General features: G+C 44.5%; 1 protein-coding gene across 8 annotated transcripts in view; it reads right to left on the reverse strand.

Annotated features, from left to right (window-relative positions):
* The window catches only part of TEAD1 (TEA domain transcription factor 1), a 162,011-nt gene that overhangs the window by 15,734 nt on the left and 119,029 nt on the right, over positions 1–27,248 (reverse strand). For 5 of the 8 annotated variants that reach the window (XM_080404775.1, XM_080404780.1, XM_080404773.1 and 2 more), the window contains 6 exons: positions 19,521–19,532; positions 18,186–18,320; positions 17,948–17,994; positions 17,133–17,194; positions 15,067–15,191; positions 2,908–3,081 (listed from right to left, as the gene is read on the reverse strand). In XM_080404775.1, coding sequence (XP_080260901.1) covers positions 2,908–3,081; positions 15,067–15,191; positions 17,133–17,194; positions 17,948–17,994; positions 18,186–18,320; positions 19,521–19,532 — 555 coding nt within the window. The remainder of the gene's footprint in view (positions 1–2,907; positions 3,082–15,066; positions 15,192–17,132; positions 17,195–17,947; positions 17,995–18,185; positions 18,321–19,520; positions 19,533–27,248) is intronic. The other 3 variants (XM_080404774.1, XM_080404779.1, XM_080404778.1) reach the window with 1 other exon arrangement.

Below are 27,248 nucleotides of genomic sequence, written 5' to 3' on the forward strand. Positions count from 1 at the left end.
GCGCACTGTGAGTCAGCGGTAACCACACAACATGAACAGAACCCGGGAGAAGTTAAACTTTCAGAGTAGGAAGAGCTAGCGCATGATAAGGAGAGAGTGGATGCTGATTCAGAAGTGAATCTTAATTCACAAGAAAAGGATGAGAACATAAAAATCTATTTTCATATTAATAAACCTGAAGTTACTAATAGGGTCAAAAAACGTTGTCAGCAACCTTCGCCAGCATTACACTGGTAATATATGACTGTTCAGAACAGTTTCTCAGCACTCCCCATAAAAATGGGAACAGCGTCCTTTTTTCTGAAGAAATGCCCTACTGGGGTGAAAGAAATGAAGGACAGTGAGCTGACTGTTTAGGATCTAATTCTCATGACTAATTACACAGCAATCTTCTGGTTTTCCTCGACATATTTCTAGATGGGGAGCACCGGTGTGAAGTTTATTCCTAGAAAGTTTATCGTGACTCTTGCTGCACCCAAACACTGCCCCTGACACCTTCCCTCTGCCTCAATCAGAGAGAAAATCCACTGGCCTGTTTTAAGGTCACAGCTCAGAAAGGCATTCTCACCACATTTTAATGTATAACTCAGAAGGATGTTAGCACTGTACGGTTTTTAATCTCTTACGTTAATACAACACAAAATTGTATTAAAAGACCATTATGTTGGAAGGCACAGTGAGGTTAGGAGATGTTGGATTGAAGTTGCCTGCACATCCTGACTGCTGAACTGCATCATGATACAGCCTTTAGCTACACGAGTGCATGCTCGCCCTCTCAGCATCTATACAATATTTCCTTGTCTTCATTATTCAGTGTGGCCCAGTCCCTATTTCCTGCACATTACTCAAAACCTGTGCTGAACACAGAATTATTAATTTTATAAAGGTTTTCTTCACGGCATTATCTTGAGTCTTTATAAACAGCTGTGAGTTTGACTTCTCAGTGACCATCTGACCTGAAGGGACGTTATCACCCCCAAATTACAGATGGGGAACTGAGGCAAGAGCGTTAAAGGTGTGCGCTGCCTGTAGGAGATCAAGCAGAGAAGGCTGGCACCTGAATTTTCGATGCCATGAGTACCACACAGACCTCAATGATTCAAAGAAGATCTCTAATGGCTTTAGATATATCTCTGACCATTCAGCATGCCTGAAAATCAGTTTCCACATTGAGAAAAAGCAGAACATACAATACATCAATGACTCTATCACAAACCTCTGCTGCTGCCACATCTAATATAAAGTCTGAGGCTTGTCATGCTCTCTGGGAACTGAGAACAGGCAAGTGAGGTGACAGGCATTTTTGCCAGTGGGTTTCGCAAGTATTTGTTATGCAAAGTGACCTGGTGAGCTGATGGTCCTCAGTTTAAGCCCAGGTTTTGCAAGGAAATGTATTTAGTGGTTACAGACCCTTAACCTCCAAGCTCTATTCCTCTGCAGCCAGATTTCTTCTGCCCTTCTCCTTGGCCTGTTCCCAACCTTTCACATACCTGTTTCTGCCGTATGCCTTCATCCCTATGTTTCCCTGCAGGCTCCTTATCTCAAATGCTCCCTCTTCCCACTGCCTCCCTCTTTTTGACCCGACATTCTCACCTGCCTTTTCCAGGCTCCTTGTCCCTGCTGTGTTTCAGCTTCCAGTTCTCTGCTGCCTCCTGTTCCCGGCCTCATCGCTCAGCCAGCCCTCAAATGCTTGGTCTACAGCTCCCATGCCCAGTTTTTAAGCCCCATGAGTTCCTCAATGGATTTCTTTTGAAGTTCAGAACAGGTTCTGCTCAGTGGTTTATCCCTTCTACACCCAGATTTGAGAAAAGAGAGTCTCCCTCATTCCTAGTTTCTGGTTCCAAATCTGGTGCCACAGAAACCCTTGGCAAGGTACGAAGTCTGGGGTATGTACAAGGTGGAGTGTGTTTCAGGTCACACAGAAAGCACTAAACACCAGGAAATCTCATCATAAGCAGTGATTCCGGATCAACCTTTTCTGGTTTCAGCCTAAACCTGTCCACCCTGTAATTAAAACCTAAATATGCCCCTTTCACTGAGGTTTTAAAAGACAAATTCAAATGTTTAGGTGGTAACTGTTGCTATGGAAAGGAGTATACCACAAAAAAATACCCCAAAAAGTTGAAGAGTAGAAAAAGCTTTAGTATAAGCAATAAGCTCCAACCTGGAGATTTGACAATCCTTTTGGACAAACCTTTAGCATCGCTAACATGAAATTTTGTGAATACAGTAAGAAAAATCTGATCTACCACTGAAATTTATCATAACTAGATCAATACACAACATCTCAGCCTTCCATTCAAATTCTTTTTTCACTCTTGCTCACCACTGGTATAAACAACTTCTGGAGCAGAGTCCCATGGCTGACTAACAGAAAGGCAAGGGGAAAGCACATGTGCTCTAGCAACGAAAAAACGTTTAGGAAAACCCCTGGCACCCTCCCAGGCTCACAGTCGTCCTGCTGCACACTCAGTTCAAACCCTGCTTGGCCCTGTCTGCGTGTGGACGATGGCAGGACTGCTACTCTGACTTTTGCAATCGGCAAGAGTTAACATAGGAAACGCTGAAGCGCGTTCCCCATCCCTGCAGCTTCCCCTGCAGCTTCTCGGACCACTAGATGGCAGTTCCCCACGTCCGAACCAGGGCTCCGTTACCTGTGTGCTCCTGCCCAGCAGCTGTGTCAAGCACAGTTGAGGCACGCATCTGCCTTTGCATCTCGTCTGCAACACAGACTTCTGGTGGGGCTGTCAACAAGAGTGGCTCTGGGCCAGCGTCCTACCTGAAGGATATACAGCTTTGCACTTTCACATGACAACAGAAGACATTTCCACAAGCGCCCCGAAGGGTGCTAAATACTAAACACAAGCCTTATTGCAAGAGAGGTTCTCCACATCATGTCTTACTCACCCAGAATTTTACGAGGAAGAAAGCATTTTGGGGCCCCTTCCCAAACAGTTCCTTTAGACCGCCCTTCTTTTCAGGAAATTTGTCATAAATCTGACGAATGTCCACCGATTCAAGCAACGGGTCACTGTAAGAATGGTTAGCGTGTCCAATGTGTACGAAGAGGTGTTTATTGTACTGCAAGAAAGAAACAGGAAAATCAGTGCTGTACAAAACAGAGGTTTATCGCGGCATGGGTCTGCATGTGCTCCTGCGGAGGGTAGCGCGCTTTGATGGATTAAATGACTTGCACATTACTCCTGGGACTATGATTTTCTGCAGCATGATTTCCATGAACAACTTCAGTGATTATGTTGTAGCCCCCTATGAACAAGGGTCAACATCAAAAAAACCTGTGTCCCTACTGCAAACTACAAAACGTGGTCATCTTCAAGGGAGTAATTTATACTGGAAGACCCAGCGGCAGCAGTGATAGAGCCCTTTGCAGAGCATAGTAAGATGAATACACTCACGAGGAAAGCCTCCTTCTGCCTCTTTAAACCATGCATTTTAATGTCCATGTCCTCCGAGCCTGCACTTCTACTAGCGCCACAGAGCCCACACATACACACCTCCTGCCTGTCTATTCAAAAAACCCCAAACCTCTGTCTACAGCACATGCTAATGCCACTCAACCAAAAGAGACGGAAGGGATGTTCTTCTAACTCCAGAATGACAACAAGAAGGCCAGTTACTCTGTGCTGCTGTTACTATAGAAGTGGTCCTCGTTGTATGTCCTCCAGTATTTTGACCCATTTAATATTAAAGGGCCAAACTTTTCCCACTTCCCTCGAGAACTAGCTCTATAGACGACCATCTCTGCCAAAACACATTCAGCTTCAATTTCCTGTTTCTTAACTTCATCCCATTGCACCTCATTATAATCATGGGAACCCCCTTCCTGCCTGGGGGAAATCCTTGGCCCAGAGAAGTCCCCTACTGAGGCCAACACAGCCTTTTAGGGGCTGCCATTTCTCCCAGATGACAGCACCTTTCAGCACCTGAAATGAAAGCAGGAGGATGAACCCCAAAGACCTTCCGCCAGTCAGCCAGCAGCTCAGTGTCACGCAGGCAGAGTGAAGGAGCTTGAGAGCGGCAGGATTAAACATTGGCGGGTTTAACCATACAGATCACAAAACATTTTTCTAACTCTACTGAAGGAAAGCTGATACGCAGTCAACAAACACTAGGAACCCCTGTCATATTGAACAGATGCTGTATATAAGGGGCAATTCCCAAAAGCTAAGCACAAATAAAATATTTAAAAGCCCAAAGCAGACCTCATTTAAGGTATTTTGTTTACAATATACCTGCCGAATGAACAAATTGAAATGACAAATCTAAATTAATTGGACAGCCACTCAGAGCCTTCCTTTGGTGTAAGCAGTGTCTTCCCTAGCAGATGTCCAAAACTCTGGGGAAAAGGAAATGGACTGGCTAGATTTCTGCACTTACGAAATTAAATTGAAATCTATTTAAAAATCATCTAGCACAGTGAAATCTGAATTTAGAATCAGAGAACACTCATCTGTGTATGGGGCCAAAAATGAGATACCGTCTGTGCTTTTCACAGGGTTGTATTACTTTTTTATTTTTGCGGAAGGAAAAAGGAAAGTGTAACACTTATTAAGGTGTTTGCACAAACAAGTCCAAGCCTGAGAGCACCGGTTTCACAGATTTTCCTTGCAGCTTTCTTTCAAAACAATGCTATCTCAGCTTTTCCCGTGCACGCGTGGAAATCTTGGCCAGACTTTAGTTAGTGCATGTGGAGTCCAAAAGGGGCAGAGCTGATCCAAAGAAATTGCTTCTACCTTGAAGATGAAAACAGGCATGGCAGAGAAATAAATGGGCGACGGAGAGCTGAATGCATGCATGCAGGAGTGAGTGTGCCCAGGAACGTGTGCCAGCTAGCCCTCGCCCAGCACTGGTTTAGCTTGCACACTGGTCATTCACGCATGATACAGGAAATCTGTACTGGTTGGCAACCAGGAGTGCCTACCATAACACCGTCCACGGTCAGATTTAGCATGTTACTCAGCAGTGGCACAAGTGGACTAAGGAGACGTTTCAATGTGACAAACGAAACAAAACCAAAAAATGCCAAGGAACACGAGAAAGTACCATGGCTCTGACTTCTGTTTTTTTGACAACATCATCACATATTTGTCTTGTAGCACTAAGCAAATAACTAAAAGTCATGCTGAACATTTCTGATGTATCTTGCTGCCTAGTGAAAAACTTCGATCTCAGTACAACGTATCAGTGCCCCATATACCTGGGAACTGCCAGGTTCTCCTGCACCCAGGAAAGTGACCTTCCCAAAAGGGTGTCTCTCTCCCAGGCTCAAAAGTGGCTGTGGAGGGAAGGAGGAAGGGAGAGCTGTATTTTACAGTTTGGCCACTGCAAATTCCCAAGGCAATTCAAACACTGTGCCTTGTTCTGCAAACCAGGAAAAAATACAAAATGCTCAGTATCCAAACATTAGTAAAATCAAAGACATTTATAGGACCACAGAGCATCAAGTCTCAATACTGTTTAAATATAAAAGCAAAGTTAAAGGCAGCTGTAAAGCTACCACAGTTGTCTGCAGAGCTTGCCAAAGTACCAGATGCTGCTGCAGCAAAATTTCCGAGGGGGTACAGTAGGACAGATGGTATGACATCACCTGACAACATTCTTAGGACCGAAATGTTTATTTTGATATTGCAATATGTGATTATTTTCTCCTTATGTTGCTGCAATTCCTATGCTAAGTACAATCATTACTAACCTAATTAGATATGGCATATTTCTACAAACTAACAAACAATATAATACTCGGAGCAGGAGGGTAAATGGATACTGAACTGATCCCTATCATTTTTATACAAACATACTGCATGACAGGAATTTATGTGTAGATGAAAGCAAAGAACCTAAATTTTATGCCTGTATTTTTGAGCCCATTAGTGTCTGAACAGCTTACAAACATGCTCATTATATTGAGAATTCACTGTTATTTTAGACTAAGTATTCCAGAGCCATTGAAGTATATTAGATGCTGAGGAATTTACCCATGTGACAACATTTAAAGGATTTTCATCTGGCATTGGGGTAATAATGTGCTTTAGATGCTGTAACCATCATAGGTCAAATCCTGTATTTTCTGAGAATAAAAACTATATGAAAATACAAAGAACATCTTCGGCTATGTCTGAAGCATCTGCATTACATGACATGCCCTGGAGATGGCCGCCTCTTACTGAGTTCGTTTTCTTAAGAAAATTTTAACTATCCAAAGAATGCAGTAAAGCCATGAAATATGACTGTTGTCAAATAATACCACGAGAAAAATTATAATCCACTTAGGAATTTAGAAGAACCAAGACAAATTGCCAATGGCAGGGGATGCAAGCATTTAAGCTAGTGCAGAACAAAGACAAACCACCTACATTTGTTTTATCAGCCAGCATATATATTTGTAACCTCTCCTCACCAATTTTGCACTTGTATTCTAAGGCAAAGCCTTTCTGGTCCATGAAACGCATGTTTGCAAGTTGCTACAGCTCTCTCTGTCACATCCCCATGCTTTCCCATACCTGTGGAGCTAAAGCCAAGCCTTGACAAGCCTGTATAGGACCAAGTTTTTAATTAAACAGTAGCGTCCAAGATACAGATGGCAGTGAAGCTAACCCTCTCAAGCTCCCAGTGCAGGTGAGCTGGGCATGCCGATCTGCTGGGGTACCTGCTCTGTCACTGCTCCTGTCCACCGGGGCTGCACGACCCTACAACGCCATGCTGAGCAGCACGTGGGGGCGAGCAGCTCCCCAGGCCCTGCCGAGGCTGGGTGACAGGGATGCGGAGCAAAATGGAAGGCAAGCGGCCTGAGAGAGGGCCCTTGGCAGGTGCTTCTCTGGGGATACAATCAGAGGATCATAGAATCATTTAGGTTGGAAAAGATGTTTCAGTTCATCAGGTCCAGCTGTTAAATGACCTCGCTCGTGGGCACAGCACCCTGACTGCAAGGGCGCTGCACCCTCCCGTTGCACCCAGAGGCACAGCTGTGACTGAACTCCCCCCAAACCACGCTCACACGCCTGGGAGTCACCCCCGCAGGGCACGGCCGGTGTAAGCTCCTCTGCAGACACCCCTGGCCTGCAGTGGCACAGCGAGCTGGTGCCTTGCTGACCTCGCACACCCACAGGAGGGTTGAGCAGGATACAGGTGGCAGCACTCCGCTGCCTCGTCTGCCCTGCACAGCCTAATGACAGCCCCTCACCAGCTGGGCTGCTCCGTCACAGCTGTAGGTTCCTGCAAATTTCAAGCCTAACAACCACGAGGGTGACGCCATCTATATTATCACTTGCAGCAACAAGCCCCTGTGAGAAAATACCACGGGGAGAGGCTGGCAACTTGAACAGATCATGTGCCCAAAGAGACTCCACCACCCAAAGAAGGACATTAAAAAGGCTCATGTTGCAGGTCTTCCCTCTTCCCGACAGAGGGACAGACCCTCGGCTCTCTTTGCACTGAATATATTCTGCACTGGAGGTTACAAGGACTCCTGCCACAGCTCAGAGGGACAGGTGAGTGGAAGGCAGGTGGGACTGTCACCAAAATGAGAGAAACCAGCACTGCTCAAGTGCCTGGCAACTCCACAGACTGGTCCAAGCTGCACTTCTGGAGGAAAAAGGAGCCAGGTGGGGTAGACTGATGGAAAAACAATCACTAGTATATCAGCAGTCTGTGTGTGGCTCTAACCTGTGCCCTGCCCAGCCTCAGCTCTGCTGTCTTGCTGTATCTTGTAAATCTGACACTCTTTAATTTCCTGCCGATGCAAGAAAATCACTTGGTCTGCCAACAGTTTTTCTTATTTCTACCAAAACACCAGTAACTGAGTATTTCATTCCTGTTGCTGTTGTCCTCCACTGAAGCAGATTGGGAGTTATATTTATAACATTTTAATGCTATAATTGGAGTCTGTACCAACTCCTGTTACTAAGGTTTTTAACACTTTCATGTGAAATGTTAATTGAACTTTTTTTGTTTGTATGCTATGATACAACTGCACGGTCAACCTAGTCTTTCAGGGACCTCCACGTGTTCACACCTGCCTGGATCCACTCAGGAATTGAATCTGGAATGTGAAGTAAAAGGAGATCTTCGGCTACTTTATGGTTGCAGAAATAGAGAGGTAGGTGACGAATGAGAGTGGTTCCCAGCCCTGACACATCAGTGCTGCCCAGCGCTTCCCAGCTACTGCCACAGGAGTCCCAGTGTGAAACTGGGACTTGCTGGCTGGGCAAGGTGCTCACACATTTTCATCAGCTTTCCTGTGGCAGTGAAGACACATCCTGCAGTTCTGGCCTGTCTGATTTGAGACCCTGAGGTCCCAGTTCCAGAAGTGCTGAGTGCTCAGATGGGAAAATTATGCCTGAAAATAGGAAGCTCTCAATAATGCTAAGTATTCTGCAAAATCAGGCTCATGACAAATCAAAGGGGACCCTCAAAATCAGTGGCCCATTCATTCTTTTGCACCTGAACTTCTTGCGTTTGTCAAATGTGAGTAATAATGCTCCTTCATCTAAAAAATGACTGCACTAATACATCTGTGAAATGCAAATGAGGGAATTATTAATTCTGTTTGAAGGAGAGGTTAGACAGCACGCAGCAAGCAGGGCACAGGGCCACGCATTTCAACAACAGAAGAAAACAAACTACTGAATAGTTGCTTATCAAAAGAAGGGCCATCTACATCTACACTGAATGAAGCAGGAACAAACAAACATGTGAGCATGTAATTAACTGCTGCATTGTAGAGCAGACATACGAGGACATTTCCCAACTTCTGAGAGCCTGACTTTGCAGCCCAGCTAAGCAGTTTTGGGGTGGGTGTAGGGGTGTGGGAAGCTGCAGTGGAACGAGACGGGGAGACCTCCGGGCAGAGGCACAGCCAGGTGCAAAGTCCCTCGGGACGAGCGCGAGCACTTCTAACTACAGGCGCTTGAATATGAATATTTTACAGAGCATGACACTCGCTTCCCAGGGCTAACATGTAGCTCTCCAGCATCGTAAAAGAAATGACCCTTGCGTTTTATTAAACTTTGATTTCAGATTAAAATGATCCCAGATCCTGAGTCTGCTACTCCAAGACATTTATCCTAATGTGGGTTTGCTCCCTTGTCCTTTCACATCACTTGGGGTTCAGCACGCAGGCAGGGCAGGCACCGCGGGGGAGACGCACAGCCACAACCCACCACGCTGCCAACGCCAGCCCAACTCACGCGTCCCCCCACTCCTCCTCCCCGTGAGAACAGTGCAGCGCTGTGCAAGGCTGTGGGAGGCAGAGGGCCCCCCACTGCGATGACCCCCCTGATTTTACGGCTCTCCTGGGCTCATCGCAGGAGCTGTGTGCCCGGGCTCCGCTCCAGCTACCCCACAGCCCCACTCGCTCGCTCCTTCCCTCCTCGCCGATCTCACATTTCCCTGGGCAGAGCCGGTGCCCTGTGCGATGCCCGGCAGCGATTTCCAGCGCCGGGGCTTTGTGCGATGGCAGGGCTGGGGCACGGCCGCGGTGCGGGCCCGGCAGAGGGAGCTGCCATGGCTGCCGCAGCGCTCCGACCCAGCTACGCGAAAGCAGCGCTTTTACATTTGCTGGGAAATTTCCGGCAGCAGCAGTGGGCTTTGGGAAACGGGAGAGCGCGTGTGAAGGCAGCGGCGAGAGCGCGCTCCGGCCCCCGCAGTCTTCCCACCCGTCCTCAGCGCCTAGTGCGGGCTGACTGCGAGGAACAGACTGCGCTCGGTCCCTCCACCCGCGCTCCCTTGAAGAGCCCATGTCCTGACGCTACAGCTGGGCTGGGGGAGCTGGCCCAGGCCTCCTGCCGCATCTCCGCGGGGTCCCCCGGGAATGCCGCCAGCCAGGCCTGCTGCGATGCCGCGGTTTCAAGATTGGAGCCTGCGCCAATACTGGACCCCCTTAAAGTGGTTTCTTGGCACTTCTAACTACAGACACCTGAATATGAACATTTTACAGAGCATGACATTCGCTTCCCAGGGCCAACACGTAGCTCTCCAGCACTGCAAAAGAAATGACCCTTGCGTTTTGTTAAACTTTGTCTGATTTCAGATTAAAACGACCCCAAATCCTGAGTCTGCTACTCCAAGACATTTATCCTAATGTGGTTCGCTCCCATCCTTTCATATCACAAAAACGCTACACCGAGAACTTCGTTATGACTGAAATGCTGAACTGCTTTTTATACGTTTTACAGGGAATACAGAAAGGATAAACAATGCCTGTAACAATGGATATTGTTCAAAGATGGAGGGCTTCTTTTGAAAAGACCTCATTTATTTTTCATCACTTAGGTGGTTTGATTAACTTTGCTGAATTTTACTGCATTTGGCTAATGATGGCAGGCTGTTTTTATGGCCCTTGAGCAATTGCTTTCACTTTCTCGTTCTCAGGCACAATTCTCCCTGGGCTCACAAAGCCCTTTTACAACAATAATAAAACTTGAATTAAAACATAAAGAATATTTTATTTCTTCACCACACTTTAAAATACATTTTGAAATTTGGACCTAACACAATCTGACAGTTTGGATAGGTGGATTAATACTGAAAACACCCATCACCCATGTTCTTTACAGCCCTATATAGGTATTTTAGATGTAAAGCTGTCTGAAGCTCTCACAGTCGAAACAAATGTGGCAGCAAGGGTGAGAAACCTCAAAGAGGAAGAGAAGAAAGGGGAGTTTTTGTTGGGTGGTGGCAGGGTATTTTTCCTGATTGGAAAGCAAGCTTGAATATATATATATAAAAAAAAACCAGAATTATTATAATTTCAGTGTTATAGTCTTTCAATTTTATAGCCCCTGTGTAACAGTCAGTTGCTTAGATCTCTTCTAATCTGCTTGCATACTCAGTTTATATTTGTTAGGGAACATGGGATTACTTGGTTTAAGCATTTGTCCTGAACTTTCACAGAACCACTGCAGTAAAAATGGAAAGTCCCCATTAAGGAAAACCTGTCATGAAAGCAGCAGATGGGTACATAAACTTGTTAATCTGTTGAGAATACAGTTACATAGGGTAGGCAATAATTAAAGGTAACTAAAAGGCTGGTGCTTGGACCCACAAGGGCAGCTTCTATGCACCATTTAGGAATTATACTTGAGCACAAAATACCACAAAAGGAAAGTACAGCCTGACGTTTGGAAACCTAATTGATTTTCGTGTAAAAGGAGGAGTAATTTTACCCATCTAACTGCAGAGTCAGTATTCCAAGATTTTGTAACTGTGCCATCTTATTTCCCACAGACTTATCTTCTGCCATGCAGAGTTACAGCGAGGGTTGCTTATTGTTTCCATATTTTTTTCTTTTGTAAATGGAACAATTTTGTGGCTAGGGAAGGGAAAAAAGTCAACAGCCCTCCACAAGTGACAGGACTCCACAGAGCACATTTCCGACCCACCAGAATGCCCACTCTAAATTAACACAACTGACATTGCAGGGCTTTTGTACTTTTAAACACCAATTGCCATTGGTAGAACCCCAGCAATGTTTAAGGCCCCACTCCTACAATGAGCTCCCTGTGGGTGGACCTTTGTGGCCATACACAGCCCCACTGAAGTTGCTGGGTGTCACCTCGGGCAGACAGACCTACATTTCTAATTGCTGTACAGGAATACAGACTGCAAGGGGCTGCTCAGGATCATCGAGTCCTGGCTCCAGGTGCCACGTCAAATAAACTTTTATCAATAACCTTCCAGGTTACATTTTAAGGTGGAATTGGTCTGTCCTCCCCCACTACTATAAGGCTTTCTCACCTGCTTTTGGGATGGGGGAGAGAGGGAGGAAGGGTCATCTTGTTTTAATAAAATGTTGGAAATGCATCTAATCAAAATAATGTATTACGTCATTTTCTGTAAAAAGTCAGAAGTGTAATGAACACGTAACTATCTTTTTTTCGGAAGATACATGAGAACTCTCACACAGCAGCATATACATATATACATTTCTGAGGTCAGCAAAGGCACAAAGGCATACAGGAGATGCTGCAACCACAGCACATGCCTAAACGACTTCATATGCACGTTGTGCAAAATACACATCTTGCCTTGCTTGCTGATTTTGTTATTAAAAAGTAATAAAACCCCATTCTTGCTACGCTATGCAAACCATATCTGCAATAAAATGTAGCACCAACACAAAGAAAGATGTACAAAACCACAGGCAGAATTCACATTTTCTTCAATGAAGCTGGGGGTTGGCTCTCGCCTCCTCCAAAAATGACTTTTGAGGCTTGCTGGAAAAGCCTGTGCATTGGAGACGGGGAGGGCTGGTAGGAGGCAGCGCCCCTCAGTGCTATCCCTGCAGACAGGCATGCACGACTGCCTCTGCAGCAAATGTCCTTCTGCATTTGCCCTGGAAACTAGTCACACTGTCTTGGGTTTTTTTGTTTTTCTATGCTCTTGTTTAAGATTCAAATAATCAAATTTATTTAATTTGATCTAAACAATGCCTCCCCTTCTCCTGACTCCCCTTTCCTGGGCAGTGGTGGTGACATGCTGCCCATGGAAGCTCATCCCTTGGCCCCCACACTCCAGGTTGTCCCCACGCAGCCCTTGCACAACACTGTCCCACTGCTCTTGCAGTGTAGGCGTAAAGAATCATCTAAATTGGGATTAATGCATGACTAGGAATTGACTTTTCTTCGTGTCTCATTTTTGCACTGTTACAGCACAGTTTTTTAAAAACAAGTCTGGGTAGTTTGACGCTCTTGCTTGTCTAGCAAACCTCCTGCATAAATGCTCTGCATTTAAAAGGTGGGTTTCTCAGCAGTATGCTCGCAAGCTGGGACAAGCTCCAGTCGGCCTCACTGCACCCTCAGGAATTCCAAATAATATCAATTTACTCCAAAAAAGGCTTTACAGTATTTACGGGGCCATCCTGGGTAACCGTATTTCCACTCAGGCCTCCATTCTTTCTCTGCAGTGCCAGTGGATGTGCTGCATTCCCCAGAGCCTGCACCTGCCTGGAAAGTGAGAGCCCCAACGTGTCCCCAGGCCGCCCGCCCACCCCCCCACTGCGAGCACAGCTGGCTCCGAGCCGTGCCACCAGGGCAGCACGGGACCCACGGCTCCTTCCCTGCCAAAGCAGCACCTTCTCATTGTTGGTCTGTCAATCACATTGCGAATATATTCACGTCACTCAGCTGGTTTCACAGCGCAGACACCAGTGGTGTGACGGGCAACCACGTGTTATCTGTTAAGAGTACACTTGGCTGGAGGGAGATATTTCTTAGAGGGAAAGACATAAAAGTTATTTAGTTGTGATCTCTCATTCACTCCCTTTTATGTGAAGCCACACAAATGCACAGAGGTGTCTACACCATATAAGCCCATGGGTTTGTAAATAGTTTTGCATTATGAACACCAATAGCAAAAGGATAATTAGGTAGTATACTAGCAAAATAGTAACTCATAATACACTGAAATGCCAGTTCATTCACATACAGCACCATAATGCTGAGCATTACATGGCCGCATCCTGTTTTCCCGATAAACTCGAGGCACACACCTAACACCCTGGTACACGGCAATCTGGGCATGGCAGAGCCTATGGATCAGCGGGATACGTTACACGGGTTCAGCGAGCCAAGGACTCCAAAAGCTGCCTATCAAAAAGGCTACCTGACGAGAAAACCTGGATGATGTGTTTCTGCAACAGAAATACACGCTGCTGTCTGGATTGAGTCAGGGCTGGGGATGGAAAAGGCATTCCAGCTGTGAATTAGTCTGGAGGACACTACGGTGAAGCTTTAGCCCACCAGAGGCAGGATTGCCGGGAAAGTGTGGGAATCAGGGCCGTGGGAAGACAGAGGGATTGCAGGGAAACCATGCGGCATCCAACAGTCAGGTAAGCACAGAGATAACCGTACCTGCTGCCGAACACTTCCTCCCTCAAAGTTAATTTAACCTGGCAAAAGGTGACATTTAGCAAACCAACACGCTGCCACATATTTAGTGTATGAATAGCTGAGATATGGTGTATTTTCATAGGGATGTTTCTTCGCCAGGAGCATTCCTCTGTTGTAAGGTTTCTGGGCTATGTCTCCCATCTCCATTATGCAGGGTAAACACTCCCTGGATAACACCCCTGGCCAAAGCCCATAAATGCTATGGTTTCCAGTGCTGCATTATAAGGAGCAAGTGATAGCTTCTCTCTGCCTCAAGCTGCTGTATTTTACCAGGAATCTGAACAAGAATGGCCCATCTGTATCACCCATTCATGACAGTATTTGCTTTTCAGAAATTCTCTCATTAAAAATTCTCAGGTTCAAGCGGAAAGAAGCTCTTTTTATTTATTTGTGATGCAGTAGAAAGAGTGCTAGGCTACTAACAAATGTTCTTGGTAAATATATGATGATTAATATCACGGTTCAAGGCTTATTGGACTAAATGAAATATTAAAGCCAACTTCATAAACTACCCTTGCAGGTATAGAATGCAGACTAAAAAGCAAAACAAAAACAAATGCTTCCTAAAAAAAAAAATCCCTAAAAAATCCAAACCTTGGATTGGACCCTAAGACACAATTAAAGATCAAGGAAGACTGAATGATTGGACATCTAGATACATAACCTCAATCAAAAATAAAAATAATGTTGATACACTTAAATGGTACATGCTTGGGAAGATGGAACCAAAAGGGATAATCCTGATACTCAGAGGCTATCCCAAATGTCAGGTACTGAAAATAATGTGCACAGTTTCTATGCACGTCTTTAATTTTGTTTCTGCTAGGAAACAGATTAGGCTTTAATTTAAATGTAAAGTACTGAATTACTGCCAAAAAGACAATGTGATTTGGTACAACTGCTAAACTAGGTCAACAGTGAGACAGGTGCCATATCAAAGCACGCCTGCTTTCAGAGAGGCCTCTCACTTCTGCAAATGGGCAAAAAGAGGGCAAGAAAGGAAAACACAGTACTACAGTAAAAGGAATATTACACTGAGCAGTAGCGAATGCAGAAATACCATGTGTATTCCATCAGGCTTAACCCTGGAAAGCATCCTCAGAATGTAGGGAGCAACAAAGAAAAGCTGAAGATTAGCGGACACAAGGGCAACACTTACTGATTCGGGATCCCTCTGCTGTTCAAGGAAAGCTGAAAACTCCACCAGCCTGAGCTTGGTCGTACCAATCGATCGGCCCTGCCATGCAGGCACTGAGGGAGCTGGAGCTGACGTAGGCTCAAATCCTAAAAGAAAGGAACCATTTTCATGCAGAAGTTGACAATTCCTCAGTTTATGTTCTCTGAGTTAAATATAATCGGGAATTATGCATGCAGCCCTTGGATGTTTGTATTAATTTTAGCAAATAATGAATTCAGAATGAGTTAAAATTGGAAAACCACAGAACAATACGTAGGAAAAGAGGTCGCAACCCAGCAAGCTAATAATGGTGCAAATAAAAGACTGACTTCTTTGTTTCCTTGGGGCTGTAACTCACTGTAGAATTTTTGTTTAAATTATATACTAGATTATAGAGATTTATAGAGAGTTCACACAGACTTATACCTGACCCTTCCTCAGAAACTGGCAGCAAGACTCACACGAGATATTACTGCCTTGGGAGTCAAGAACTGGCCCCTATTTCTGGCTCCTAATGTGCCACATGTTACAAGTAAATCACCTCTTCTTGCCTATTTTCCTGCTACTCTCAATTCCCCTCTCCTATTTAGAGTATAAGGCTTCCAAGGCAGGGACTGTCTCTTACTATCTATTTGCACATTGAGTCTTTGACTTCTTCTGGAGCTTTTAGGCAGCATTATATTACAGATAATAAAAAATAATTATTGTAGAGAGCCAAATCATACCCTGAAAAGAAAAATAAGGTTTTAAATTGATAATAAAGAGGGAATGACATGATCTAGAGAGAGAAGGGATGTTAACCACCATCTCTAATTCACCTCAAGAGAAGAAATAAATGCTATCTCTTGCTCCTCATCATGGAAAATTAGACGAGAAGGAAACAAGACTGTAAAGGAAGAAGGGAAAGGCAGCAGCAGCTCGAAGGCAAAACTGATCAGGGGAGAGACACAGGCACAAGGAAGGCAGGGGAGAGGCACCAAAGGTTAGAAAACAAAGGTAATCCTGAACTAGGTTGAGAAGGAGGGAGAGGTCACAGGTAGCATGTGTCCATATCCCGTAATGGGAGTATGGTACCTGTCTCCAACCCTCAAATTTAGGCAATGAAGGTGTAAGGCTTGCATGAAATAGGGAATTACAAACGTGACTGGTTAGAATGAACAGCAATTCTAATGAAGCAAAAACTCATGCATGAGTTTTGACTGATTCAGAAATGCTAATAATCCTATTCTGAGAGAAAACATGGAAGAATAAAAAAAGGCTATTCAAAATGTCTGCCTTAGAAAACAATGTTATCAATTAGGGATATCAAGAAAAAGGAAATAATCAGGGATGCAGAAAGACAGTCTTAGTTTTAAGCATTAAATAGCAGCAAGTTAGGAAATCATAAAAAATGGGTAAGAGTCAGAAAACTCCAGTTCAGAGTCAGAAGCATGGTGTCATTTGGTAAGGGAGATGTAAAATTATTTACCATCTGTAAAGAAATCATGATCTTTCCTGAAACTAGCCATGAAACAAACTTGGGAAAAGGAGTAGGGAAGTAGCCATGGGAAGGGCTTGATCAATTTGAGCAAGTGAAGTCAGAATAAACATTAGGTACTTATCAAAGTGGTACCAGGCAGAGCAGGACCTTCAGGAGAGGGAAGAGTTATCAATAACCAGATACACAGAGATGTTTTATACTTAAGGCTAAGCATATATGGTTTTGGAAGAGTTTTTAGTCTCAGTTTAAAGTAAGTTAAGGCTTATTCTCATTACAGCAATTTGGAATGCCGACTGGAGATCACATCACAATTTCTTGCATATGTATTGGTGCTTCCTACCTAAAATGCAAAAAAAAAAACAAACCCAACCAAAAAACAACCAACCAAAAAACCCAAACCCAATGATTTTCCCTCAAGTATAATCAGAAAATAGGACATTGAGACTGGTGTTTGGTTTAGCTACAGGAAGTGTTAGACATGGAGTAGTGGCTCTGTCCATCTCAGGAATTAATACATCACATTCAATACACAATTCAAGTCTTTCCAAAGTATAAATGTAAGAATTACCTGAAATGGGAGCTGTGACTGATGGCTGTATGGGATAGGCCTGCTGAACAAATGGCTTTACGCTGGAATAAAGAGTTACACAAAAATCATACACCATGCCATTCACAGTAAATTCCATTAGAGCCACATAGTATAAGAAAAGACACGGTTAATGACCTTTACCCACACACACCTCTCTTCCTTGCATAGCATATTTAACAGACAGACAGTAAAGAAGTAATAAAGAAAGGGTGAGATGAGAATTACACCCATCATCTTAAAGGCAGAAGCTCATCTGTGCTGTCATGCAGCAAGAAACCTGACCCACCCGTTGCAACTGTCGCAGCAAACAGGGATGGTGACTGCTTTGATTCCAAATAAATCCAGAGGACACTGCACTACAGGGGTACAAAGACTCCCATGGACCTTTGACCAGAGGGGCAAAGGCTTCCTTAAATACCTTAAATAAATTCCCCTTGCTTCCAAATACATTGCTCACGTATCTAAAAGAGGATGGAAGTATTTGTACTGGAAACTTATTCACAAGCAAAACCTCCCAAGTTGTTTCCCTGGCATTATCATTGCATCTCACCATGCAATGAGAGAAAAGAGTGTACCCATTAGGTACTCAGCCTCAGCTTTGAGGTTTGGAATCCCTTACAACTTTTTGAATGTGAGTTCACATCCCTGTAAAGGCTCTTCCTTTCCCTACAACTATCTTTTCCTCTTTCTTGGAAAAATGTGCAAGTTCTTGCCTCATTGATAGCTTCTGGCAGCAAAGTGCACAAGCCAGCCCCACACTGCATATAGAAGCACACTTTAATTTTCAGACTTACTCTTGCGAGGATCCAGGCTGCCCCGTTTGAATCATGCCCGGCCAAAACTGCAAGAGGAAAAGCAAACAAACAGACCGACAATTGTTTTCTTTGTCGAAAGATTTTGGATATTTCTGAACAAGCATGATTCCTTTTGCAAACACAAGTGAAAGCATTAATCCATTCATTCAGCCTTAGTTTTCCACTGAACGCTGTTAGAGAATACAGGGTTTTTTTTGGGACTCGGCTAACAACTTACCCCAGGTGCCCCAGGAAATGTAGGACGGGGAATTCCTGGCAGGCCCAGCTTGTTGTGAATAGCAGTAGCTGAGACTATCTGAGCTGATGACATTGCTGCCATGTGCTGGAGTGCTTTGTCCTTTGCTGTCTGATCCTTTAATATGACAATTACACGGAGTCTTAAAACATTTGGCACAACAAATGATGTTAAATAACTGCAGCTACAAGCACATAACTAAAAACTTAAAAAGCCACACAGAAAATGCAAAAAATAGCAAACCATGCAGGGAAAAAAAAAAATACAGCACGGAGTCTAACACTCAAGCTACCTCAAGGCAAAACCTCCTCTCAGACATACATGGTAGACCTGAATTCTCACAGTCTGCTCTGCCAACACGCAGGAAGCTCTGGGAGAGCAAACTACTGCCCACTTGTTTATCTGGGCAAATTCTGCTGATTTTAAATCAGGCTGGACTAAACACAGTGTGCTGCTAAGGCTCTGCTGGCAAGACAGGGAGCACGGAGATTTGAGCTCTATCATTTAGATCCAAGAGAAGTTTGCCTTTCGTATTATGCTGTAAGATGAGAACACGGAACTGCGACTGACTCACAAACAATGACAGATTTTTCTTCATGCTTACAGGTTTAGAAACAATTTGGATTCTGTTTTACGATAAGTATTTTAGAAGTTAAATCACAAAAATATAAATAACATTTTAAACTTCCAATTCTGGTATTTTACTGATTTACAGTGTTCCCAAAGAAAACAATCAGCCATAAAATTTCTGCTGTTTTCAAGCATACAGGAACAAGTTTAGGAAAAGACGGGTTGTTATCGATTACTTGTATTAGAGCAGCGCTGGGAGTCCTAGTCACTGCCAATCACGTATGATCACAGAATAGAAAAGGAAAGCCTCTTAATGCAACAGTGTTAACTAAGTGGGTATCTTAGGTCAGGTAAATTAAGTAACAATGGACCGTTACTATCTGGTAAAGTGGGGTTCCTCATCCAGAAGTACTGTATTAATAAGTGCTAATATTTAGGTATGTGACTTAGAATGAAGGAACACAAGCAGTATTAGGCAAGGAGTTTGGGGGATTTTTTTTCTGGTTTTATTTTTACAAGCAAAGTAGCAAGCATGCTGGCAAGAGATGCATGCTCTTATATACGATATATGCCTTTGCACATATGCTCCCTCTAAAGCTTGTATGTAGTAGTACTATAGGTGAGCACTTTCTTCCTTTGAATAGCTCCTTTAGAAACAGCACAGGCTGAAAGTACAGGAAAAGCTAGCCAAAATCTCTGCCAAGCACAGCTAAGGTACATAATACTTGGTTTAGTTAAAATACTTACCATGCTTGTTACCTGGATACAACAACAAACAGTTTATTAAAATACTTGTGTAGAATAGCAGATTCTTAGCAAAATATGAACAAAATAGTAAGAGACAAAGGAAGAGCAGTTTGCTCAGCATTAATATCAGCTTTAAACGAATGCATTATTTTCACCTAGGGACTGATTCATTAAAAGGAAGGCGGGGGCGGGGGGGGGGGGGGGGGAGGCTAACAACAAAACACAGGGGAGGGATAGAGGGATAACCCTCACCTCCCTGAGTGAAAGCTGCAGATACTGAATGAAGGGGATTGTCTCTGAGCTTGTTTCCCTGAGCCACGCGAGGAGCCCCTGCGGGATGCAGCCCGGGAGAGCAGCAGGTGGAGCAGGGGAGTAGCTGCTCCAGCAGCATCCCTGCTCCGCACCTCGCAGGGTGCCAGCCTGAAGCGCAATGGCTGTGGCGCTGCCTGCAGCAGCACCGACACCTGCGGGCTCAGCGCGCTGCCTCCTGCGCAGTGGCACCGGACACTGCTTTCTGAGCGGCCCGAGCCTCGGGGACTGCTGACCGTGCACCCACAGAGCAGCTTCTGTGCAGTGGGTGGGAGGACACGGCACCCATCGGTGTGTGAACAAACCTCGGCCGTTTCTCCGACTTGTAGCTTTCCCATAGAACCACAACCAATACACTGGGTAAGAGCTGGATGTCACCTCTCACTCACCTCTGCCTGCCCCAGGGGTAGGAGGGTGCCCACAGCAGGTTTGCTCATGGCATGTTTTACTGGCATCCTTTGGATATCTGCAGACCACGGGGCTAAAAAACGCTTTGGTGGGTGTTAAAGAGGTGGCAGTACCCCATGATTCACGCAGTTCTCCAGAAAGCTGACCTGCTGCACAGTAAGGACACTCGCTCTTACCATGAAAACGAGGAAATGTCCTTAAGCAATATTGAGATGTTAGTCCCACCGAACTTTTCTGTTCTTCGCCCTTTTTTTTGTTAGGTGAGCGGGCTTGGAAATGCCAAACCGTGTGAGTCTTACCCGCGGTCTGCTGAATCGTAACAAAACCAAATGAACAGGGGATTGATACCCTGTGTGTGAAATGCATGATTTGAGAAACGTGCTCTGGGTCCTACTAACCTCCAAACTACACGAGCACTGCTTTCGTGACTATCTTGCTATTCCCCAGAACTGCTGTGGCACTACAGCCTCCTCTCCTGCAACGCCTCACAGCTGCAGGCAGCTACGCTGTGCCACCACGTGAAGGTGCAGCCGGTGCCTGTGCTCCTGCCAAGTTCCCAAACTCATACCGTTCTGCTGCTATAATGCCCTTACCATTAGAAGGAACTGAACTGAAGTAGAATTTAAAAGCAAAAGCTTTGTTAGAGATACACAAGTCCATAGCTGGGAGTTGCCTGAGCCCAGGGTAAATTATGTATCTGTGCCATAGTTCACCATGCCTCACTTCAGCCATCTGAAGTCTCCAGTCTAAGGCAGCTGGCTAACCCCCTGCTATTGTCAGTGCAGTAAGCACCTACAGGGGACAATGTATTTCATCCTCACCAGGCATTGAAACCATCGGGAGTGCATTACTTTCTGTAATTATTGCTGTCCAAGGACTAGAAGAGGAAAGAGCCTGGACACCCAGCTTCTACACGGCACCAGCTACGGCAGGTAAATCCCACCATAATAGATGAACCAAGAAAAATTTTCAAAGATTTACACTTCATTTAAGACCTTCTGTTCACAAAAGGAAGGACACTTAGACTGTCCTGTGGAGCTCTTGGCTGCCATTAGCAGTGAGCCTGATGATCCTGAATATTAGGAACAGCAACAGTAATTTTTGGAGGGAGAAAACATCTTTTGTATCACAATGTGAGAAGAGATGTGCCCTCCTTCTTGTCAGTTGCTGCTTTTCACCCTAGAATGTTCCGCATTTTGTGGTGGCAATTCATCTCATCCTCTTTGACCGATTATATTTTCAGGAGGATGGAGAGAAAGCAAAAATGTTTAGCATGACAGCCAGAAATACAGCCCTTGCAACAGGGCTAGTCTTGAGGAGTTTCAATGACTCCTACAAAGTTTCCCAACGGTGACAAATCTGCCAGCTCCACTGGAAATCAGCAGACTCAAGCCAACACACATCAATGGGAAGTTTCACCTTTTGTAGGCTTAGGAACCCCTGCATAGTTGGAAGATCAGTTTTTCTCAAAGTAACTGTTACTTCACATTCAAACATCAAAGAAATCAAACTCAAAGTCAAATAAAAATACATAAGTGAATCTGACTTCCATTGGCAAAAGGGTACCTTCAGCTCCAGGAATGTTTTGGAGAGCTGCAACGTGGTGGCCTATGCTTGTATAATCAGGCACACTTCATAATCTTCAAAAACAAATAGGAAATCCACATTTTAAAGCTGTTTATTTAAACTGAAATATTAGCTTGTCTGCCACTTAAACAAACAAGTATATGTTAGGGGGGTTTTATGCCATAATGGAGAGCACTCGTAACAAGGAGGGAGTAACTCTTTCTTCCTATCATTGCACTGTGGTTGCTTCTGGGATGAAACTTGGTAACTGATTAATAACACACAATAGTATTACATCACAGTTTAGGCAGCAAGAGAAGTAATATATCCAATTAAAACGGCAGGGGTAATTTAAACAGGCAGATTACGGTAATCACCCAGGTTGGAATTTGGCCAGGACAAATGGGTTAACACCCCTACTCTAAACAAGAACATTGTGGGATTTTTAATGACCTCAAATAGTTAAGACTTTGATTTCCTATCTTGTCTGAGACAGAAGGGCTTTGCTTTTGCTCTCACTTGTGCTGCTGTGTAAAGCCGGAATAAATCCTTTCGGGTCAATGAGGTTTACACTGACGTATGTAAAATAAAAGTTTGGGCCAGCGTGCTGCAGAGTCCCGTGCTGAGGTTCGGCAGAGGCTTGGAGGCACAGTATCTCCTACCGAATCATTAAATCCTGCCAGAGCTTAAGGTATTCCTTGGGTAGTCCCATCTGGCCCTGACCTGGCTTGACCCTACTTAATTTATGAGCTCTGATGGGATTGCTGCTGCCCAGGAATGACACTGTACTAAGTAACAGACTGCACTCTGAGATCGCTGCCTTCCCCTCCCCGTATAAAAGTCCTCTCTGCTGTGGTACGTAATTAGTAGTGACTGTTACCAACGTGAATTTACAGTACAGTGAAAATCTGGTCTAGTTCCACTAAACCCCTAAAATATCATCACTGTAATGGAGATCAGGATCTGCCTCCTGTTTTAGCTGACTGCTTCTGGCTGCAGTTGCTAACACTTTGGTTTTGGAAGGTGTAAGTGCTAAGAATATAATGCAAGGAGACTACGTAACTTTTAATGAATCAGGCCCTTGAGGTTTACTTTTCACCCATTATTTTTGGAATGCAAAATACATAGTTAAATTAGATAATAACAATTCCCCAGTATCATCCAATTATGAATCTTAATATCCATAAAAGCCCCACATGAAATGAGTTCTACATGACAAGCACAGAAGGATTTGTGCTTGACTTTCTTTTAATCCAACATAAACAGAAGAATAATTCAATCAATCAGTTCAAACGAGTTCTACAGCAAAAAATAAAAACTGTTAGCCTAGAATGTAGAATGATAAATGGGGCTTTGAATACCATGTTATCTATGACTCTGGGAAAAACAATCAAGACAGTATGAGGAAAAGTAAGCACAACAGAACACAGTATTAACTCAAGAAGACTTAAAACCCGTACCAATATTTAAAATACAAAACTTTTCTTGTAAGGGAAAAAAAAAAGACATAAGAGAAGAAACAACAATTTGCTCACAAAATGGGTATTACAGTAACACTAACATAAAATAGATTCCTAATAAGCAATTTTGCAGATGTTATTTCTGCTCAGATCTTGCATTGATTCAAATAACCTTTGCAATAATTAGCTGTAGCTCAAAAAAGATAAACAAATCATGACAATATACAATTGTTCTGGACAAAAGATAGAGAGCACTTCAGTGTTTCTAGCCCTGATCTCCAATTTGCTTATTATTAGAGAAGACAGGAGTAAATACAAAAGCTGGCTATTTCAGCCAGGCAATAGCTAATGCCAAGAAGAGAATGCGCATTCAAAGCTGTCCCAACTTGCTGCCTAATGAGTAGCAATTAATTCATCTTATTGTATTTCAAAATGCTGAAGACTCCATTCACATCAAAGGGAATTTTTCAAGGCTTTTATCATTGTTCATTTAAAAAGTATAGAGCTATCTTTAGCATTTTATAATTGACAACAATATTTTCTTTTTATCCTTCAATGCGGTATGTAGAATAATGGATTTTAAAACATGTAATACATGTGAACTATAGGCATTTTAATGTTTCTTTTTGTCTCTGTCTAATTAATCTTGCACTATGAAAAAATATGTGAAATGAAAGTCTAAGACAGATGTATATCCTGCTGTGAAGACCTTTACTCTCTATTTTATGCACAACTTCAAATCCAACTTTTCCCCTGAATGGACAGAGGTGACTTGGGTAACCTATCAGTGCAAAGGTGGGAAATGCTGCAGCCTAACACTATGGGCTGGTGTATTTGACACGGAAATACAACATTAGTCTTAAAAATTCTGCTTTGCCTCCTCCAGTCCCCGCATGAGAGGAGATGTCATGAAGAGGAGCTGCCTTTCAGATCTGTCTCCAAGGACAGCTTTATCTCAGTCACTTTTTCCATTTTCATGAGAAGAAATGTCTCTAACTTCAGGAAGATTTTAATTACCTCAAGAAATCATGATTAACATGTCTAACATAGGAGTATTTTCCTGCTGTAAAAAGAATTAAAATGCACAACAACCCTGGAAAGGCTCAAGCGCCATACTGTCCTAGTTTCAGCTGGGATAGAGTTAATTTTCTTCTTAATAGCTGGTGCAGTGCTGTTTTGGATTTGGTATAAGAACAATGTTGATAGGACACTGATGTTTTTGGTTGTTGTTGGGTGATGTTTACACTGAATCAAGGACTTTTCGGTTCCTTGGGCCCTGCCAGTGAGGGGCCTGGAGGGGCACGGGACATTGGGAGGGGACACGGCCAGGGCAGGTGTATTCCATACCATGGGACGTCATGCTATATATATATAGACTAGGGGAAAAAGAAGGAAGGGCGGGACACATTTGGCATTATGGTGTTTGTCTTCCCAAGTAACCATTATGCGTGATGGAGCCCTGCTGTCCTGGGGATGGCTGAACACCTGCCTGCCTGTGGGGAGTGGTGTAGGAATTCCTTGTTTTGCTTTGCTTGCATGCGTGGCTTTTGCTTTGCCTATTAAATTGTTCTTGTCTGAATCCTCCAGTTTTACACTCCTTTCTGATTCTCCTCCCCATCCCTCTTGATGAGGGGGGAGTGAGTGGGCGGCTGCGTGGCTGGGGTTAAACCACCACACATTCTCTACTGGTGGTGAAACGCAGCAACAGCATTTACACTCAAACCTTCTCTTTCTTGCAGGCTAAGGATCCATCCATCCAGAGTGACTGTAGGCACTTATCATCAAAGCAAAGGGACTTTGCTGGACTAAGCAGACTTTATGGCACACAGGTGAGGTTTCAATCTACTATGTAAGCTTCAATAATACTCCATCCAATGCTGTGGGTGCAGATGGCTCTGAAATCCTTCCATCCATTTTGATTTTTGCAGAAGATAAACACAGAAGGATTCGGCTGAGTCCTCTCCTCACCATAAGCAGGATTCAGACCAAGGTGAGACAGAAACATGTCTCAGTATAAAATAAACTCAGCAGGTACTTGGGGAACAAGAGTTATTTGTTATATCCTTCCTTCATCAAAGCAAGAGACCAGCAACTGAGGTCAACAGGACAGATTGGCCACATCCTGAAAGACTGATAGGAAATTATGAAGAAAACCATTAGCAATGGGTGTCAGCTAGGGGAAAGAGCCTCTGCCCCATGCCCCTGCAATCCTCAAGAGCCTGCCCGTGACTATTTCAGCTAAAGCAGCGCTGGCACACAGGGAACGACCAGTATCTCTGCAACACTCTGCCTCATGCATGCATGGGAGGTGCTCAAAGAGGATGTCTGGTGGCAAAGAGGAAGAAACATCAGAGATGGCCGCGGGTCAGAGCTGACTGAGCTCATAGCTATGGACTGGCATGAAGGACCTCTGCATCAGTCCACAGAGCGCTTTTCCCTCATGCTGTAGGTGGGAAACTTGACATCAGATGCATGTGGTTCTTTTAAGTAGTGACTGCTCCCCTAGATGCCACCAATCACAGGTTTAACAGTGTAATTGCAGATGGCTGCTCATTGTTAAAAGGGCAAGATCGGCCCAGGTCAGCAGCAGTGCTTCCCTTGGCCATTTTCTTCTTGGTCACCCCTTCACCAGCAAACGCAGGCAGCACTTGCTCCAGGAGAATGAGAGTCCATCATCTTCCTGAGGAAGTTGATGGGGTGGTCCAGGCTGCTGGCAGAACGGCCCCCGTCGAAACAATTATCACTTCTAGATGCCAAAATGTATAATCTTGTCTTCCTTTCACATCAGTGATGTCCTTCTCAGGCAGTTTTCAAAGGACACTGGACCATACAGGTGGTTCAACACAGAAATCAAAATGGGCGGTAGCACTACTGACTCGTCTGGAGGAAAGAGGTTTTATCTGAGATCCAAAACTGGCATCTTGTCCTGCTTCCAGAGGGTAATTGCAGCTCCCTGGAGAAACAAGGAGGGCTCTCTTTCTCATAAAGGCATCTTCCTTACAGCACCTTCTTCAATCAAAGTTTCATCTCTTCCTTGCAGGGAAAAAGGGGTCTGTGGGAGGCTGCAACTTCCCTGGAAGGGGCTTGTGCAAGAGGGCAGATGCTGTGCCATGGCACCTAGTTCACTGAGACCAAAAATGGCAAGAAAAAGAGGAGGGAGATGGGGAGAGCCTGGCTCCTCCGCCCTTTCTGAGTACTCCTCAGGCTGGGGGCCATGCAGGAGTCACCGGAGCTGTGCCAGGGCTCCTGGGGAGCTAAATCCTGGGGCAGCATGAGTGCCCAGGAGAGGGGCTGGAGGAGCAGCCTGGGACCCACCGGCCAGCAAGACTCACTGGGGAAGGGCTAGGGCAGCTTTTGCTGACAGTGACGCCTGGAGGGCAGCAAGGCCAGGGGCCAGCACATCTTCGTCACCACTGTGCACCCTGTCCTCGCCACGTAGTCATAAAGAGTTGAAGCAAATGCCCCTGCAGCATGCTGGGAGCATGGAGGTGGGGGACTTCCTGAAGCAATTAATTCCTTGCACTGAAATGGCAGCTCCCCCACTTTCTACTCAGTGCTGGGGGAGCTGCAGCCCCCTTGGAGGTGGGAAGGGGCAGCAAGGTCTGAAGCCCTTACAAAATATTTTGTTGCCCTAACAGATCTTCCCTTCTTCAGGCAACTCCTTGAAACGGAGAATTCTATTTACTGCAAACAGCATCTAGACTAGAGGTCTCAAATATTATAAGGGTTTAGCTAGCTTCTGCCTTCTTTGGAAGGCTTTAATAAAAACCAGACAGCAGGTGCAGTACTTAAAAATATGTTTTGCTTTATAAGTGTCCTCATATTTTAAACTATTTTGGACATTCAGAAAGGGAAATATTTTAGAACAGTAAATCCAATATTTTTGTTAGGCTCCTAGGCCTGTATTTTGGTATCTAAGTGGGCTTCCTGATTCTTGTAGCCCTGAATGCTCACCAGCCCTGCAAAACTCCCCAGGAACCGCTGG

This window comes from Falco punctatus (assembly GCF_963210335.1).
Source record: "Falco punctatus genome assembly, chromosome: 10".
Lineage (NCBI taxonomy): Eukaryota > Metazoa > Chordata > Aves > Falconiformes > Falconidae > Falco > Falco punctatus.